At 37.8% G+C, this 21,210-nt stretch overlaps 1 protein-coding gene across 1 annotated transcript; it reads left to right on the top strand.

Moving 5' to 3' along the window:
- The first annotated feature begins 327 nt into the window (after positions 1–327).
- On the top strand, positions 328–19,656 carry LOC126781300 (A disintegrin and metalloproteinase with thrombospondin motifs adt-2-like). The gene is made up of 13 exons (XM_050506230.1): positions 328–339; positions 978–1,159; positions 1,427–1,598; positions 1,914–2,240; positions 2,372–2,580; positions 3,220–3,411; positions 3,730–3,858; positions 4,027–4,141; positions 4,991–5,161; positions 5,421–5,654; positions 6,241–6,364; positions 13,736–13,911; positions 18,719–19,656. Exons 1-13 carry the CDS (start codon positions 328–330, stop codon positions 18,968–18,970), a joined length of 2,295 nt encoding a protein of 764 aa, XP_050362187.1. The 3' UTR covers positions 18,971–19,656.
- The last annotated feature ends 1,554 nt before the right edge of the window (positions 19,657–21,210 follow it).

The raw sequence follows: 21,210 nt of genomic DNA, 5'->3' as shown, positions 1-21,210 counted from the left end.
TATTATTATTTATAGAATCTAGATAATTTATATTGTTTTATTATTTACCGAAAGCATAAATGTAAGAGTGTCAATTAACATTTAGTTCTTATAGACAATAAAGCTTAAACAAACGACAACATACGATTTAACTTAATAACTCTTAACTTTAGTAACTCCTTTCATATAAAAATAAAAAAAAGATATTAAAGTAACGTTTGTTGAGAGAAACCTAATGTCATATTACATTATTTGCTCATCGTCTGAGAATTTTTAATTTAGGCCAATTAATGTAATGGATTTGGCGAACATTTTATTTGAGGCGCTAATTATTTCATTGGAAGTATTATGAATAAAGGCGTAAGTGTTAAACTTAAATCAGTCAGCGGGTTTGTATGATTACTTCAAAAACACACATCCGTGCCTCGCTACCGTCTCCTCGCCGACAGGCGACCCCGTTCAATGCATATGAGCAGTATTTATCACGGTCTTGTCGAGTTCACTCGACTCGTGCTTGACACCGACATCGATATTATTTAGGTACTTGTAAATTTACTTTTATACGTAAAACTTGAAAATGAATATTTGCTTATAAAAAAATCTTAGTTTCATAAGTAGGTAACTAAACATTGAATTGTTTTTTGTTCAAACTTTAATGTGTAACGTTAGATCGTAAAATCGTATACAAATATTTACAAAATTATATATTTTTCAAAGAATTATTGGACAAAAAACCTACTTAAGTAATACGTTTTCAATTATATGTATAACAATATGTGTTTTGTAAAAAAATAAATACCTATTGGCAAAACTTCTTGGAATTTTAGGAAGTGTCCAAAAAATGCAATGAGGTCGTTAAATTTGCATAAGACCATTTAGTTACGGTTGTTCCCAGCTCATCATAAAATACATTGTTTGTAAAACTGTTGTTTTTTTTTAAAGTACTTTATTGTTATTTTGTTTTATTGCTTATGGTCGTAATATGGCTATGGCTATAGGATATACTGCCATCATATGGGTGGTGGTCGAGCGGGCTCAACTCAGACGAGAATTCAGATGAATCAAGCAAAGATGTACAAGTTGTTTATTTGCCCGCATTGGTTCCACGTGAAGCACAGTCCGCTGGGTTTTCACAGAAAAATGACATCCCTTTGCCCTACAGTTTTGATGCATTCGGAAGGTACGTTTGACGAGATGATATTAATCATATGTTTTTATAAATAGATATAGTAATCTGCTAGGAATAAAGTTTTTACAGTAATAGTCGATGTTAGTATTTCATTGTGATTTGAAGGCCGAATTGACTCTTATTATTCAATGGCAATTATTATCTTATGAATTTATGATGTACACGTAAAAATTAATATGCTATATTGAAACATAATCAAGTTTATTATATCTCGATATTTAGAAGGTTGTTTAAATTGCACGTTTAATATCATTTCAGAAATTTCGATCTGCAGCTTCTACCAAACAGAAGGCTTGTTTCCCCTCAATTCCGAGTGTGGTCGGAAGATGGACCGGATGAGCCGCTATCCAGCGTGGACTCCTCCTGTCATTTCTTGCACACTGGTCCCGGCGCAGTCGCCGCTTTCTCGGCTTGTAAAGACCACACTCTTGTAAGTATATGTAATATGTGTATGAAATTATACTAATGAAATGTAACTAGCCCTAGGCCATTTTTCAATGTTATGACAAGCGCTTAATACTGAATAACCTTAATGATAAAGAATATAAAATCGCAATCAGTTTGAATTGTGACACTACGAAGGTGAAGTAAGGTATAAATTATTGTAATTATTCGTGTTCACTGTTAGAAAAAAAAATTGTACAGTTATATAATGTTTACTACTATGTAAATAATTTCTAATTAGGTTTATAAATTATTGCGAAGGAATAGTTTTTGTTTTATGACGAAACGAATTTAATTACAGCATGGTCTGATTATGACTGAAAATTCAACTTATGAGGTTCGACCACTTCCTTCGGGCGCAGGACGCGCTAAATCAAGCGGCGGTAGACGGGAACGTATGGCACATGTTATTCGACGAGCTCCTCCACCACCGTCTCCTCTAGATGACGCTCGACCGCTGCGTCATACCGCCCGAAGACCAAGGCTCCGTCCAAACAAACCTGCACCGTCATCATACACTATAGAAATAGCGCTGTTTCTAGATGAGGCTGCATACAAACTCTTCTATCCTCATCTCAACTATAATGAAGCTGACTTGCGAGACATGCTGCTGGCTTATATTAATGGCGTTAGTTTCAAATATTTAATTATAATCAAGAAATCTTATTTAGAACTTCAACTAGTAATAATTACTTTTATATATAGTAATTATTACTTTTTTCTTTGTATAATTTATTGTTTTTCATATATATTTTTCAGGTTCAAGCATTGTACCACCACTCCTCGCTTGGAACCAGTGTACAACTGTCGCTCGTGCGACTGACTCTGTTGCGCACGCAGCCGTCTGGCCTAACCGCGCACGCTGAACGCGGACGCCTACTCGATTCCTTCTGTGACTACCAGCGCTCTCTTAATGTTGATGACGATGACGACCCTCAACATTGGGATATGGCTTTATTACTTTCTGGGTTAGTTTTAAAAATAATTGAAGAATTTCGGAAGATAACTTCATAGTTTATTTTGAAAAAAAAAACGTTATAATAAAACATATCAGATACTGGTGGTAGGGCTTTGTGCAAGCTCGTCTGGGTAGGTACCACCCACTCATCAGATATTCTACCGCAAAACAGCAATACTTGATATTGTTGTGTTCCGGTTTGAAGGGTGAGTGAGCCAGTGTAATTACAGGCACAAGGGACATAAAATCTTAGTTCCCAAGGTTGGTGGCGCATTGGATATGTAAGCGATGGTTGACATTTCTTACAATGCCAATGTCTAAGAGCGTTGGTGACCACTTACCATCAGGTGGCCCATATGCTCGTCCGCCTTCCTTTTCTATAAAAAAAAAAAAAAAAGATTTTATATTTATTTAGTGAGTTTGAGTAAGGTCAGTTAACTCAGTGACAATTAATACGTTAATAGAATAAGTTGAATAAACAAAGACTAAAGACTAACAATAACAAAAATACAGACCTCAAATATCTTTAAATGATTAAAGAGATATAATTTACTAGTAAAAGCATTCACGAGGATGGCTGATCAAAAGGCAAAATACTTCAAACAGAATGTGGCCAAGCGAATGGTGAATAACTCGCTTTATGTTCCAGTCTGGACTTCTATTCTGAAGAAGGTGGGCGCCGGAACGGCGTGACGATGGGCCTGGCGCCCGTGGGCGGCGTGTGCCTGCCCGCGCACGCGTGCGTCGTGTCGGAGTTCGGCGCCGCGGACGCGTTCGGCCGCCCCTACCCCTCCGCCGGCTTCACCTCCGTCTACATCCTCGCGCACGAGATCGGTCACAAGTCCGTCGACTTCGCATATTAGTTCACAACACTCATGATGACCGCTGAAAAATATGATACAAACCGTTGATTTGACAATTATATTTAAAACGTTTCTCAATACGTGTATGCTACGTGCATGCTATTTTACCTCTTATATGCGTTAGATTGTTGAAATAGTACCTACCTACGTTAACATATAACTACCTCGAATGCATGTTTTTTGACAAAACAAACAACTCCCAATAAGATTAATAGTGAAGACAAGGTGTTGTCCAGTATTTGTGATCTAAGCTTGTTAATTTTTAAGAAAAAATTGAGATTGTTTCCGTTTTTTAGCTTGGGCATGCACCATGATGGTACGGGCAACTCCTGTGCTCGCGACGGTTACATTATGTCGCCATCGCGTGGAACTAATGGCGAGGCGACGTGGTCGCACTGCAGCGCTCGAGTCGTTGCTGATCTGCAGTAAGTATTATTATCACCGATCCTGAGACAACGAAAAAAGCAATTGCTCTCGGCTTCAGGTGACACCGGGCGCGAAAATGCAAATGAAAAGTTTAAAATATACCAAGCGAGTTTTTAATAGCTTCGCTATATTGTAATTTTTCTATATGAGACATGTTACACTTGCAGATGGGCTACGTGTCTTTTTGACGGAGGAGACGAGTTGGACGTGCCGCAGGAGCTCCAACATGAAAGATTCGGAGACGCTCCAGGCGTCATGTGGGGAGCCAAAAAACAGTGCGAGGTATATCTATGTATACATAAATATGGTAGACCGCGTATTGTATTAAATCTACGAGCTATGTTGTAAAGAAAGAGAACAGACCTTTTCTCGGAAACATAGGTAAAGGTATTTCTTTTATAAAAAAATACGAGGGTTGAACAAATTTTGAATTATTGTATTAGCTCACTTTGGTAACTATCACTTCGACTATTGTTTACGTAAAAGAAAATATGCGCTGATTTTGCTTATTCACACGTGAGTTCTAGCTTAGAGTTTCGATAAAAGAAATATATGATTACAAAAAGTTTCATGTAGAGATAAAACCTATCGTAATATAATGCGGATTCACAATTTTTTTTTTATTGCAATTACAGATTTTACAATGCAAAATTGGACTTTAACATATTATGTATTTTTCTTTTTTATTATATATTACACAAATATGGAGGATGTTTGTGTAACATATATAAACAACAATGCCGGAGGGCATAAATTTATACACGTAGGTATAAATTATTTATAGCGTCGCCCAAATAAAATAAGGGAAAATCCGATTGTATCTTTAGTATTAGTATAATATTAGGTTTACTATTGTGTCAGAATAATACAATATATTGTTGATTTAAGTGAAAAGTACATGGTTCCGGCAGACTGGAAAAGAGCGTTTCAACGAATGTAGCGGAGACTGTCGCGGGCGAATATGTCTGTCGAATTCATTTTTCGCTATATATTATGTCGAATCCTTTTTTCTGTTATTAAATAAAAGCACTGTGATGACTCCAAATAAATGGGATAAGCAAGTGTAAGATGATAATCATCTTTCTTTGTTAAATTGCTACAACACGACTATATCTCGCTATTGTGCGACAGGTGCTGCTCAGGGACAAGGACGCGGCGGCGGTGGAGGCGGGCGCGGGGGGCGCGGGGGGCGCGGGGGGCGCGGGCTCGCTGTGCGCGCAGCTCGCATGTCGCTCCCCGCATCGCGCCGGCTTTTACTATGCCGGTCCGGCGCTGCCCGGCACGGCCTGTGGACCCGGGAAGGTAGATAGATTTTCCAAATTCCTTATGTAAACATATTAATTTGACCCATATAAGTGACCGACTGAGATAAACTTGTTATACATATAAAAAAAAACCTTATGGCAGAGCAGGAATCGAACTCTCCCAATATGTTGGACCCTATTTTCTAATCGAAATTGAAATGTTTTATTTTTAAACAACAAAAATATTTTGATCAGGAGGTGCTACTTATATTAATTACTGTTATCTATCTTATCGTCTTTGACTTACAACATTCTAGTGGTGCCAAGGTGGGGAATGCGTAGCTGCAGACCCAGTGGTCGTATCGAGCGTGGCGCCGCCGCGCGGGGAGGCCGGGGACACGTGGGGCGCGTGGGGCGAGTGGGGCGCGGGCGCGTGCCGCTCGGGCTGCACGCAGCGCGGGCGCGGCGCGCGGGAGCGGCGGCGCTCGTGTCCGGACAGCGCCGTCTGCGAGGGCTCCTCCTATGACGTAGCGCTCTGTGATGACACTAAGGTAGCTAATCAACTAACATGCATCATTTAATGTCGCTACATTTTTGCAAAAATCTTAGTCAAAATTGGTTCCTATTTTGTTAAGTGGAATGTTAAAAAGCGGCTATTCTTTGTATCTTTATTTTTCCCAAATAAACGAACTTTCGAAAGGTTATAATCGTCGGTTTTGCAATTTACCATAAAATATAGATAGTCATATTCTAATTTCTATATAAATTCAAAATAAAACATAAGAGGACCGATCTCGTGATGGGTATTTCTTAATTGATGATAAAACCTGCGTATTAGCTCAATGCTCAACTTACCTCATAGTAGTAAGTAAAAAATTAGTAAAAGTAGATATACCTACTGTACTGACTCCGAAATATTAAGAAGATAGAACAGATCTGCAATCTTAGACAAATTCATCTGATTCGAACCAATCGATTTCTCTTTGGCCACGTGACATATAATATGTTCATCTAATATCTATATATTTTAGTGTTTTTTTAAACGAAATCGTCAATCATTGTGTCTCCATGGAATATTGTTTTATGAAATCGATACGCCTGATAATAAAGTAACGGCAACATTTTACATCGACCAAGGTTTGCGGCAAGAAGAAGCGCGTCAGTGCGAGCGAGCTGGCGGCGCGCAAGTGCAGCGAGTACGCGGCGCGCCTGGCGGACCTCGACCCGCGCGGCGGCGGCCTGCAGGCGCCGCACGATCCCAGTGAGTCCCTGCTTACAACTTGCTTTTTTTATATTTGCCGGGAGGGCAAATGACTCTACTCCACCTGATGGTAAGTGGTAGTAGAGTCCAAACGCGACGACGGCCAGTACAGACGGGAAAAACGTTCTGCACTAGCCGCCTTCGCCTTGCCGGCCCGCAAGATGCCTCTTCAAGCCTCGTTTGAAGGAACCCGGGTTGTAAGAGGAGGGGAACACGTGAGCTGGTAAGGAATTCCATTTTTTGGAAGTGCGACAAAGAAAGGAGTTGCTAAATTTCTTTGTTCGCGATGGCATTGATGTCACAGTTAGGCGGTGACATCGAGAACCAGCTCGCGTTGACTTAAGAAGGAAGGGGGAAGCAGGAATTAGAGAGAATAATTCCTCAGAGCACTCGCCGTGATACAGTCGATAGAAAGCGCTCAGTGCTGCTATCTCACGACGCAATTGTAAAGGTTCAAGGGTGTTTGTGACCTTTACGTCGCCAATAATGCTTACGGCACGTCGCTGCAACCGGTCCAATGCGTCCAGTAGGTACTTAGCGGAGCCATACCAAAGGTGCGAGCAATATTCCACGCAAGACAGTACCTGTGTTTTGTACAGCAGGCACAGTTGTTGTGGCGTGAAAAAACGCCGCACCTTGTTCAGAACTCCGAGTTTCCGTGAAGCTGTTTTTATAACAGCCTCGATGTAATCCCTTGGACTAAGATCGCAACGAACGTCCATCCCCAGCATGGCGATTTTGCTTTGTATCACCAGCGGAGTACCACAGAGGGAGGGAAGAGGGGAAAATGCTGACTTTTTCGCTGTGAGAGCGCATACCTGTGTTTTCTTGGCATTAAACTCAACAAGATTATCAGAGCCCCATTTGGCGATGAGCTTTAATGTCCTATCGAGTTCAATGACAAGATCCTTCCGCCTCTCCGCAATTTCCGCCCGCCCAGCCACTGCGCGTCCGTGGTATCCACCATGCACTGTACTATCGTCTGCATAGCAATGTATGTTCCCAAGAGAGAGCATATCATTGATATGCAAAAGAAAGAGTGTCGGAGATAGCACAGATCCCTGGGGGACCCCAGCATTCACTACATAGAATTGTGAAGCGCAACCATCAACTAAAACACGAAGGCTACGCTTGTGTAGGAAGCTGGCAATCCAGGTGCATAGCTGAGCAGGCAGACCATATGCAGGCAGCTTGGAGAGAAGACTTCTGTGCCAGACCCTGTCGAAAGCCTTGGAGATATCGAGGCTGACAGCCAACGATTCTTCATGCTTGTCGATAGCTTCACCCCAGAGGTGTGTTACGTACGCTAGAAGATCACCTGTGGACCGTTTTGGTCGAAACCCGTACTGACGATCATTAATTAGACAGTGATCTTGTAGGTAATGGATCAGTTGGTTGTTTAAAATCCGTTCCATCACCTTACAAAGTACTGAGGTGATAGCTATTGGCCGATAATTTGCCGGGTCAGACCGATCACCTTTTTTGGGAACCGCTTGCACATTAGCTCTTCTCCAAGCCTCCGGCACACATCCCGAAGAGAGAGAAAGTTGGAACAGGCGCGTTAACACAGGAGACAGCTCCGCTGCGCACTTCTTCAGCACTATGGCTGGTATTCCATCGGGACCGCTAGCTTTCCGTACATCAAGTGATTGCAGCTCCGCACGCACATCACGTTGCCTGATTTTGATGTCAGGCATCGTATGGCCACATGAAGGTATTGTAGGTGGCAGCGCACTACAATCATCGATGACGGGATTATCGGCAAAGAGTTTAGCCAGGAGATCAGCTTGCTCTTGCGGACTGTGAGCTAGCGATCCGTCCGGATTTCTGAGCGGTGGCAGCGAAGGTTAGCAGAAATTGTTTTGCACAGACTTGGTCAGACGCCAGAAGCTACGGGAGCCCCTAGGATGCGAAACAAGATCATGACCAATTTGTACAATGCGCTGTGCATCCGCTCTCATGTATGCTTTTCTACAGGACTTGGAATTTTTATTGTAGTTTGCTTTCAGTGAGTCAATGTTAGATGCCCCGCTAATGCAGCCGTTAATCCACTTGCGATATGCCGCCTGCTTAGATGATACAGCATCGGTACATTCACGAGTGAATCAACGGTTACGCGTACCCCTACTGACGAGATCTGAGCTAGGAATGTAGTATTCCATTCCCAACATGATCTCGTCAGCAACAGCAGCGGCACTAGCTGTCGGGTCATTACCACTGAAGCAACGTTCCTTCCAAGGGACCGTTCCAAGGGACGCATAGTAATCGCGCATACCGTCCCAATCTGCCGACTTATAGTGCCAAACGCGACGTTTGCATACCGCTAGTGGCGGCAGCTTGGCCTGTGGCACTCTGGTAGATATAAGGCCGTGATCCGAAGAGCCAAGAGGAGCCTGAACCACAACCTGATATTCCACCGGGTGAGAAGTCAGCAGAAGGTCCAGCAGAGAAGGTGCTTGCCCATCAATGTCTGGGATCCTGGTGGGCTGATTAACCAGTTGGGTCAAGTCATGTGTGAGAGCAAACGCATGAGCAGTCCTTCCAGCATGGTCAGTTTTGAAGGATTTCAACCATGATTCGTGGTGAGCATTAAAATCCCCCAAAAACACCAATTCCGCGTTAGGAAATTGCTCTTGCGCAGCATCTGCCACCCGACTAAGATGGTCAAATAATCGGCTTGTCTCCAAGTCACCATTGTGGGATCTGTAGAGGCACACGTAGACTCGACTCTGACGAACCAGGTCCACACGTACCACCAACATGGAGAAGGAGGGGTCCTCCAAGCAGCGCAGTCGGTGACAGCAAACATCCGTCCTGACGAACAAGCATACTCCGGCTTTCGCTTTGAAGGATTCTTCAAGCGTGTAGCCGGGATAATTAAGGTAGCTGGTATCGGCAGGACGGAGTATTTGTGTCTCCGTGAGAAACAACATTGCTGGCCGTGCTGTCTCTAGATGGTGGTGGAGAGCGTTGAGGTTAGCGTGGAGTCCACGGATGTTAGAGAACTCGACCTCAAACAGCGAAGGTATGGTGGGGGTGTGCACCGCTGTACGACCGTTATTTCTGCTTTGTTGCGCTGCCATTTGGGAAAAAAAAAATGGAAAAGAGACGTGAAGCGAGCGACGTATTGCCACGATAGGGATGGGCAAAGTGTGGAGGCGTGTTTCCCCAAGTGGTTGCCAAAAGGAAAAAATGACTGACTGACCACTGACCCGCCGGACGGAAGGGCCCCCGAACCCCCCCGGAAGTGGGCGCCGGGACCCCACCTTCCGGTCACCAACCGGCACGACGGTCCACCCCGAGATTATGCGTGGCCTGGTGGGGCAGCCTCGCGAGCTGGTTAGGCACGCTCGGGCCCCTGTACTATGCCACGGGCGGCCAGCGGAACAGCCGTTTCTTCGGTCTCACTGTCCGGCAGGTCAATACAGTTTCCCCCGGCATTGGTTCAACAGCCGTCTCCATTGGACCAACACCTATCGCGGCAATACTCGCTCGGGCACTGGCTGTACGCTGGCTGACCTCGAAACGCGGCTGCAAGCCACTTCACGAGTTTTTCACCATGCGTACAGTGGTAACAAGCCAGGCGGATGTTTAACATCCTACCACCAGATGAGCAGATGGCCGCTCAGATATCCCTTAGTCGCCTCTTACGACACCCATGGGAACGAGAGGGGCAGTGAAATGTATTCTTTCTCCGTCACTGCACGGATAACTATAGTCAACTATAGTCTTAGTACCTAGTATTACAGACCTCATACCCACCGAGCGGGAGCAGGACGAGTTTTAGGACGTGCTTTTATTCTCCATTAATAAAAAACTATTCAACTATAATTACCTTCATTAATTATAAAAATGAACGCTGCTATCGGTCGTAGTGATCATCAGTGTCAAATGGTCGTTTAGTTAAATTTGTAAAGCCGAATTAGTTATTCTTAACCTAATTTATATTATAACACGGTACTAAGGTTCTTTATAAGTTATTAAGATTAAAAAAAAACGATCAGGGGAAATCGCATTTCTGGGAACAAATAGTATATTTAATTATTGATATGTACTGCACAGCACTCACACGTATCCCGAGGGCACTGACGTTTTATTACTCTGCGGGTAGCGAGCCTTTAATAGGTATTTACTACTGTCTACGATAACTCGTACTACGCCATACATAGCTAAGCTGACAATTTCTTTTTTCAACTGCAGCGGGATACCTATTAATGAGATAGTTTTAAAAATAAAAAAAATTAAATTGGCTTTCTTTAACTTTGGGAAAAGCAAATTGCTTCAAAACATTACGTTTCCAAAATCACATCTACTTTCGCATTAATCCCCCATGCTTCGAACATATATTTTTTTTCTAAAATCAATCGCTGCGGCGCTGCGGCGTTGAGACGAGAGGACTACGGATTTTTTTTTGACAGCTCTTCATGTTAGTTATTATCATATTATTGTTAAAAAAAACTATTTATTTATTTATCTAAAAACTTTTTTGACCACCACAATGTGTAGTAGGAACAAAAGACGGACTTAATGCCTAAAGGCATTCTCTACCAGTCAACCTTTAGGCTAAGCAGAAATCCGTGAAGGCGGTAATTAATCAAAAATATACACACATACAAATATAACATCAACAAAATAAATACAGAGCTAAAATATACATATATGAATAATAAACATATGAATAATAGTGTAACTATGCCATATTCTTCAGAATAAATTGTGAAATATGTGCAACGCGAAAACAAAATTCAATTTCTTGGAAGGACTTTGTGTAAGCCCTCCCTGTCTGGGTAAGTACCACCCATTCATAAGATATTCTACCGCAAAACAGTTATACTTATTGTATTGTTGCGTTCCGGTTTGAAGGGTGAGTGAGCCAGTCTAACCACAGGGACAAGGGACATAACATCTAAGTTCCCAACGTTGGTGGTGCATTGGAGATAGAAGAAATAGTTATTATTTAGATTTATCACCGCCAATGTCTATGGGCGGTGGTGATCACTTACCAGCAGGTGGCCTATTTGTACGTGCCTATAAAAATACTTACGGTCGTTGTAAATAGAAAAAGCATAATAATAAAATCGCGCGCCGAAAATCTAAAAATAAAAAACACACAAGGAAGAAATATTTTTAACATCAAGAATTGGCCTTAACGCTAAGACATCGATCTCTTCCAGGCAACCTTAAGGTAGAGGAAATAATATAATAAAGAAAGGCTTTATATATGTTTATTTATGACATGTACTCTATGCCATAAATAAACATATAAATACATTATAATGTAATTACAATTACTTTAAGAATAAATAAATATATACTATATGCATAAATGTTAATACATTTAAATACATATAAGCGTTTTAAATTAATGCATAAAAGTGAACTCTTTATTATTATTTTTATTGACCTATTTATTTAAGGGATAGTCAAAAGAGACCTTTAGTTAAATGTAGCATGGAAAAGTAAGAAGCGTTCGCAATAATGCATTTAAAATGACCTTTACAGTTGTAAAATCTATGCGATATTTATTCGCCAATTTATTTTAAAACATTTTTACAATACACGACACGACAAGTTTAAACTGCCATGCGTTTTCCTTTTTCTTTTGTTTTTCGCTAGTCGTATTCTCTGTTACTCTTTTCTTGGACCCTTTGTCTTGCCTCACACATCCATTGTCCATTCACAATGTTGGTGTCTTTAAATCCAGAGTAAACAGGTTTCTTATAAGCAAGCGTGCTACATCCTAGACCGTGTCGATGCTTAACATCAGGCAAGTCAACGGTCAAACGCTGGCCTATTATTTGTAAAAAAAAATCATCTGGTCGTCTTGCATTTAAGCTACTCTCATTGACTAACTCTTCTTGTAACGTGTCATTCGTAGAGATCTGCAAATCATTACCCAAACTATAATAATTTGCATTTAGATTTCCTGTTACGAGTGCAACTTTCAAACAAACATATATTATACCATCTTCAAAAACATATAAATTTATGTCAATCTTAATGATGAACATGATCTCTACGATGAAGACTTTGATGTATAAACAGTACTTTGTTTCCGATGTTAATTTGAAATACATCATTGTTATTTTTCTCATTTTTTTATCTTAACGATAACACTTCACATTAGCAATTAAGCGAATAACAAAGGCAAAACAATAATTCATTACTAATTAAGACTTATTGTACAAAAATAACCGGCATTTTTATGACGGAAACAAGATAACAAAAGCACTAAGTTTTAATAAACAATGAACAAATTGTTATAAACAATGTCTTATATAGCTAAATAGAGACCTACCTAATGGAAATTCTCAGTTATATATAAAAAAAGTTAATTTGCTGTTTATAGATTTTGTTTATGAGATTTTGTTTTTATGATGCATTACACGTCAGGCATTTTTTAACAATATCCGATACAACCTACGCTCCGTTTATTAAACATTGATAGTATTTTGCCAAACACGTGTACAAATGATCACAGGTGGGAACAAGAACTGTACTAAGACTTAACTCGATAGAATAGTTTATGCGTGAACACTTAGAATACGAGCGAAATCACGCAATAATTTCTATATGTAAGATTATTTACCTATTTTGGGGTAATGGGAAAAGTGTGTTATAGAAATACTCACAAGTGCAAAGAAGCAATGTGGAGCCCCTCCTTAGCAAAAAATACCTAATGCAGCATTTCCATGCGCTTTAAAACGCATGCGACAAAAACTTTAAAAAGTCAGTTAGACTATTGTATTATATGACGTTGTTTGTTATTATTATTTAAAAAATAATTAGTTTAGTTTTAAATTTAATATTTTGGCACCAATGAATTATGTCAATATTTACCGTAACATCTTTGATGATTTGTTCTCTTGAATTGATCCTGACCTGTTATTATAAGATGCTTATTATCATTGGCTTTAATAGCTTTTCCCAATCGTTTCCGTTCAGATTTGTATGAATCGGATGATAAATATTATCCGGCAAAGATATTTTTTTTATTTACTTAAAGACAACAACAGACACTTTTGAAACAACTATTATTTTATTATGTTGCAATTTCTACATCTATAAAAAAGATGAAGGTTAGTTGTATTTCAAATCAATCTATATTTGGTTAAAAAAGATAAAAAACATAGATTCGCTTCTGACATTATGCCAAGGATATACGATAAAAATAATTTTATAATGGCTTACAAGAGATTACGATTGACGAAGTCATATTTTTTTAGTAAAATTTGTATGATCTTAATTTCGAGCAGTGTTTAACAAAAATATTGAATATAAGTTGCCCAACGTTGTCCAAAGATCTTTGGGGTACACTTGATATAATGGGTCCAAACTCATAAGCTGAAATTTTTGACACTAATATTTTAGCTCGTATGTGGATGGGCTGCGCCATATTCTGTCGCCGCGCGGAAGGTGGAGGATTCTACGCACCGCGGGTGGAGCTCAACGACGCGGGCCTAGATCCGTACTTTCCTGATGGCACCTGGTGTCATCATGACGGCTCTCATCATTACTATTGCTTACAGCACCACTGTTTACCAGAGGTAAGATCTTTTATAAATTATAAATAATATTACTATTATTTTTTAATATTGCTTTATAATTCACTGTCTACTTTTTAGAAAAAAGTATCCCTTAAATATTTGGAAACTGCTTTAGATATTATGGAACGTTCTATATTCGATATTTGCATCTGTGTAAATAAATACAAATACTCAAAGAGTAAGCCAGAGCCGAGATGGTCCAATGAATAGAACACGTGGGTGAACACCACTGTGGTGTGTATTCATGAATTATAAACTCAAATTATGCAAAAATGCTCAAAGGAAAATGTGTACATTAATCGGATGAAATTTTGTCTCAGATTTATTCACCAAACTACACTAGTGTAGAGTGGGGGAATAAACTGCAAATCTTCTCTTTAAGAATTCGTCTAGCCGTATTACATTCAGCCTATAACTTTTACCTAAGACCATAGGTATCTCTAATATTCTAATATAAAATGTTTAGATATAAAATATACAAAAGTGGCAATAATCATTATGAATAGCTATTTAAGTTACTTTAACGTTACGTACCTATATTCATAAATTCCTTAACTAAAATAATACTTTACAATGTTTATTTAACATTTTATAACTGCTTTAAATATATAATTTCTATTACCCGCCGCCGGATGTAAGTTATAGCTCACTTTACAATTACAATGGAAAACGTGTTACTAGTAAATTTTAATTACGAGTTTTCATAACATTTTAAGTAACTCGCATTTTCCTCTTGTCGCTCTAAAAATAATCATTATCAAATGCACGTTCCTGCCATGTGTTCTTAATTCATAACTCGCCATAAAGACATTCTTAAGGCTTGTTTAAAGGCTACGTTGGTTTATTTGTAGCTGATAAGTGAGAAGTCTCCATAGCGCTCTCTAATACTCCTAATCTTATTGTTTGTCAACACGGTGCGTCATCTCACGTGCTCCGCTCAATCAAAATAGCGCCATAAAACAATATTAAAGATAATTCCCTGTGAAACGACTTTACATAAGAGTACCTTTGTGTAAAATTAAATTATGTTGGTTTTACTTTAGTTACTTTATTTATTTTTGATTTAAATAGAAATTGAAACACATTGTCATTAAAATTATAATCATATTAATATTATAAAGATATATAAGTTTGGTTTGTATTACGCATGATTATAGTTTAGATGTAATATGATTTAATTTATTTGACAAAGCTTTTTTTTATAGTATAGGTAGGCGGACGACAATATCCACCTGATGGTAAGTGGTCACCAACGCCCATAGACATTGGCATTGTAAGTAATGTTAACCATCGCCTACATAGCCAATGCGCCACCAACCTTAGGAACACAGATGTTATGTCATTTGTGCCTGTAATTACATTGGCTCACTCACCCTTCAAACCGGAACACAACAAAACTAAGTAATGCTGTTTTGCGGTAGAATATCTGATGAGTGGTTGGTACCTACCCAGACTAGCTTGCACAAAGCCCTAACACCAGTAACTATAACTTATTTATTATTGACAATACCATATTTCTACTTCTTGTCATTCTGTATTACATACAAATAACTAATACATTTGGTTTGGATTATTTCATAAAGTTGGCAAAACGGTTATAAATAAACTAGATAAGAAAAATTTGTAGATCACAAAAATGTTCACGAAAAAGCATAACACATCATAATTTATCTGTTGTAGCAGATAAGCCACAGTAACTTTGCAATTTAGAACCTACTATGGTAGGGTTAGAAATATTTTTTAGAAAGAATGCATAAAAATGGCGTGGTGATATTATATTTTTTTGTACGTAATGTACCAACTGGATAAAAAAAAACTGTATAAAACATGAATTGTATCCGTCTGTATTAAACGCGAACAGATTATCTATTTAGCTTTTTTTTTTCAACTTACAATTTCATTGTATTTTTAATTTTAATATAATAATAATTTGCAATTAATCGAGTCTTTAGTGAGATGAGAGACTCATGATACATATTCAGTATATTAGCTTAATTTGTTTCGATAACAAACAACACTTTATGACTTTCTCCGTGCGTCATAGTCTATGGGATATTTGCCAATATATGACTTAATTAGCTAATTAGTTTCATAGATAAAATCTTAGTCGCTTAATGTCAACCGTGATGAATCATATATTTTTAACGTTTCAGGGTTCCATTTTAATAACGAAATTATTATTAACTTAAAATACGCAGTTAATTGTTTTTATTGGTAACAAACCTATATATAAAATACCTATAAATGTTGTAAAGTAGGTGATAAGTCAAACAATGTTGAATATTCTTCTTTCGAATGTCAAATCAATTATGAAAGAGAGACAGAGAGAGAGATTTGTGTTACTAAATATCTTCTAAACCAAGTTTGCATGTGAGGCCGCCCAATTTTTATTATCAAATTTCCGTAGAAAAATATAGATCGGTGCTCCAAATATTTACTCTTATCAATCAGATTCATCCGTTTTAAACTTATGGATTTATAATAATATGCTCGTAAAAATCTTAGTGGATCGTTTGATATAAAAGGAATACATTACGATTGATTTATGGTACCCACGAATAAACGGACATCATATATTATTAGGTGAAGACATTTATGTGTACGAAACGCTTAAAATGACAGTCACGTCGCATTTAAATCAAGTACCTAACACTCGATGCTTCTCTAATGGACTTGATAAATAAGATAATACAAATTGTATTCGTTATTTTCAGCAAGTTCCAACATTTGCACATTAAATATTATATTAACATTCGCAGCACGTTCGAACACTGATTAATAATCCCCTAGTGTACATAGTCAAAATATAAATGAATTAAGTAACAGCCTGTGAATGTCCCACTGCTGGGCTAACGACTTCTCTCCTATTTTTTTGAGGAGAAGGTTAGGAGCTTATTCCACCACGCTGCTCCAATGCGGGTTGGTGGAATACATATGTGACAGAATTTCAGTGAAATTAGACACATGCAGGTTTCCTGAAGATGATTTCTTTCATCGTCAGGCAAGAGATGATTTATAATATAAGTATAAATTAAGCACATGCAAATTCAGTGGTGTTTGTCGGGTTTGAACCAATGATCATCGGTTAAGATTCACGCGTTCTAGCCACAGGGCCATCTCTGCTCATAAATGAAAGAAATTAATTATTTGCAAACAACTTCCATACATACAAATGCCATGAAATAAAAGGTTTTTTTTTGGATTGTAACACTATTTGCTTGTAGGATAAATTTCCGATGTATCTACTTAAAACTTAAGGACTCATTGTGTTATATGATTTGTTCATATACACATTTTGCTTTCTTTGATAGAAATATGCATTAAGTTAATAAAAAAAATAGTTTTATAAAATAGGGTTTTCCCTTGGTGGGGCCGCGCCCATACATGTCTAATTGGTTATGCACTAATGTTTTACTTAACATTTAATAAATAAGGCTGCTGTATGTGGTTACGATCATGCACAATTTATCTGTGACGTAGATCAATTTATTGACTTTATGATTATAGATTAGATGTATATTATATATATTTAATAGCATTTAAGTATTAACATTTCGTACACGTGATAATTTTTCGATTTATGTTGTCCATTTAATATATTTTCGTCGGGACTTAACATTATCGAAAATTCTAGAAAAACAAATTGATTTCGGTGAGTAAATAAAATGTGTTTATTATTATTTAAAATAGATAGGTAGGCAAACCGGCAAATGTGCTACCCAATGATAAGTGCTTACCACCGCCCATACCTATATGTATATTGAGAACAGTGAGATATATTTATATAATAAACAATAGGCGGTACCTATCCAGACGAACGAAGCCCTACGACCATGTAAATATAAGAAATATTTACTTTTCTTACTTCTTGTTTGTCTGAGCTGTATAAAATAATAGCGTTCATGACATTCTCAATTATATATGAAATTTTTAATCTAAATAAAAAAACATCGAACGTTGAAAACGTTCAAATTGAAATTGTATTATATCAACTAGATATTTAAATAATAAAATAAGCAATATTTAAAAAGTGTCGGTACAATAAGTAATCGTATGAAATTCATTTAATTTAAAGGCCACGACAAATCCTAGTGACACTATAATTTATTTTATTAACAACTACTAGATAAACAGCAATGAGTATGGAAAATTAAATTCTTATGAATTCGTTCTCGGTCAAATTGTTTGGTGACGTTGAAAGGCGCTTTACGTCGCAACTATTTTAATCTTACGTAAGAATTATTTTCTGATGGCTTTTCATATTGCGAATGAGAACAAATTTATATAAAATATTTACCTCATTTAACCAAAGCAAAAAGTTTTTTTTATAGTATAGGTAGGAGTAGTATAAGTAAGTAGGACGAGCATATGGGTCACCTGATTGATGGTAAGTGGTCATCAACTTCAATAGACATTGGCACTGTAAAAATGTTAACCATAGCTTACATCGCCAATGCGTCACCAACCTTGGGAACTAAGATGTTATGTTCCTTGTGCCTGTAATGACACTCACCTTCTAACCGGAACACAACAATACCAAGTACTGCTGTTTTGCGGTAGAATATCTGATGAGTGGGTGGTACCTACGAGCTTGCACAATGTACTATCTACTATCTGTTTCTTGACAACTTTAAATTTACTGGTAAATTTAAAGTTGTCAAGAAACAGACGAATGGACGATTTTTAAAGTATAACGTTGTTAGCTCCACATATAAAAACACGACCCTAGTTACAATTTTTATCGCATAAATATTGTATAAAAAGCTTGACCCTGAAAGTGTTTTAAAGTAGATTTGATATTTAACAGAATTTCAAGATGACAACACAATTCCATATTTGGGAGTTGCCGAGTGAAGATATTAGTGGTCCGTTCAACGCAAGAGCGCGGGCAGCACCCGACGACGCAGCGACGGCTGCCCTGCGCGCTTACTTGTCTCTGGACAATGCTGGAACACCACTGGCCCGTGCTGTGCTACCACCTCACATTCCCGAAGAGCCTGAAGCCGACTGGGAAGTTCTCGACTATGTGGAAATACCCGCAAGAAACAAAACTAACTAAAATAGTTAAACATATAATTATAAAAAACGTTTCTTGCCAAATTTTTATTTAAGTTTTATTTAGTGAACATAAGGAAGATACCTTCAGTTAAAACAACAAAGCGATAAAACTTTAGTATCCATAAATGTAGTTATGTATATTTTTAAATGCACTTTTTATGCGCCTCCCACGTTCTATCTAATCTAGTGGCTAGATTGTATAGTCTGCAGATGCTGAGGTCCTGGGTTTAAACCCCAGGTCGGGTCGATAAAAAGTTATCGGGATTTTCTGTCGAATAATTCTTAATAGCAACCCGGAGTCTGGACAAAAGAAGTGTGTGCCTGTGCCTCGGAAAGCACATAAATAGGTCGGTTCTGCGCCTGAACTGTTCCGTTTTGCGTGATTTGCCGTCCTTTCAAAATCAACCAGGAGAACATCATCATCATTATACTTAAAGGTTAAATAATAACGATGATCATTGCATTTATTAGAATAAGTCGCTAGTGATATTGAAACATATAAAAGTACTTAATGTTCAAAATATATTAGAAGGGAAAATTGCAAAGTTTATGTCAAGTCACGGAAATAGTTCACTATTCCTGTCTGTTAGGAATCTTACAAAGATATTGTGATGAAATTTTAATGTTTAGAATAATATAAGAACTTTTTTCACTTAGGTGACGGAATAATTTACCTTCTACCCACAAATGTGCTAGTCGTCAAAATAGTATTTTTAGTAAGTAATTATATTTTAAGCTAATAATTGTGTGGTTATTTTTACCTTTAAATTGTACTATTAGATGTTATCATAAATAAATGATTTACAAAGTACCGTAATTATTGTTATTAATGAGCAGCAAATCATCACAAGCATCATCATCATCGTGTTTATATATTGATTGTATCCTTTGGCGATAATTCAAACAAGATAGTTTGCTCGAAGATCAGGATAGGGTTTGGTCGATATCAACATCTACGGCGGAACGCGTAGAGAGAGATGTTGGCGTTTCTACGTTGCATCAGGGTTGCAACAGTTTTAATAAAATATCGTGATATAGCATCCCTTTTTAGGGAGGCAAGTTTTTCCTGCTAAGCCAGGGAAGAATTTGTACTATTGGGTGTCGTGCTGAAAATTAACCAAAATGCTTATGCGGTAAGCTTTACACATAAAAAAGTATAATACTTGTTTTTAAATGTACCGTTCGGGTTTTTTGTATTCTTGAAGAAATTCGCTTAGGAATATTTTTAGTTAGGGAGGAATGCTTACGATAACGACACGATAAATTAACAGCAATATAGTATGCAACCAGTACCACGAAGAAAATTTACAATATTACTGATTGATTACTGGAAAACATAACTAAGCAAATAAATTCATGGGAAATAACATTTTTTAGTTTATACGGTGGGAAACATGTATTTCAACAATCAATTAAACGGAGCATCCAAATCTATTCAGAGATTTTAATTCACTCCTTAGTTATTTTATATATTTTTTTAAATACAATTTGGCTCTTCGAATACTTGACTATATGCTAAAAATTGTTTGTTTAGTTTAGAAGAGTAGAGAAGAAAACCACCCACAGATGTATATCACTGACCATATAAGACATTCGACATCGTTCCTATTAATTCATACGTTTATTTGGTAAGCTTCTATGTAGATCATAATAAAATTATAATGTTACTGCGGCTTGCGACTTTTACATGACGTGCTGCGTCAAAGTGAATGAAGTTAAACTTTCAATTTTCCCAAATTAGTAGTAACTTATAAACAAAATCCACAAAGAGCGGGTGAATAAACACAACAATAAGTAATATATAATTCATATATATAAGATAATAGAACCGAATAGAGGAATTCCTTAATATCCAGCAATCAGGCAATTCTTCTCATGTATAACGATTACGAACGTTCTTGATACGATTCCGATCAAGCTTCGACTATTCCTTATAAAAAAAATCTCAACAGAATCGTAACTGTGACAGTAAACAGTAACAGCCTGTTAATGTCCCACTGCTGGGCTAAGGCCTCCTCTCCCTTTTGAGGAGAAAGTTTGAAGCTTATTCCACCACGCTGCTCCAATGCGGGTTGGTAGAATACACATGTGGCAGAATTATAATGAAATAAGACACACCGTCAAGCACGAGATGAATTATAAACACAAATTAAGCACATGAAAATTCAGTGGTGCTTGTCCGGGTTTGAACCCACGATCGTCCGTTAAGATTCACGCGTTCTAACCACTAGGTCATCTCGA

Source organism: Nymphalis io, chromosome 1, assembly GCF_905147045.1.
Source record: "Nymphalis io chromosome 1, ilAglIoxx1.1, whole genome shotgun sequence".
Lineage (NCBI taxonomy): Eukaryota > Metazoa > Arthropoda > Insecta > Lepidoptera > Nymphalidae > Nymphalis > Nymphalis io.
Note: the sequence above shows the minus strand (reverse complement) of the source record. Positions and strands in the feature narration are given on the sequence as shown.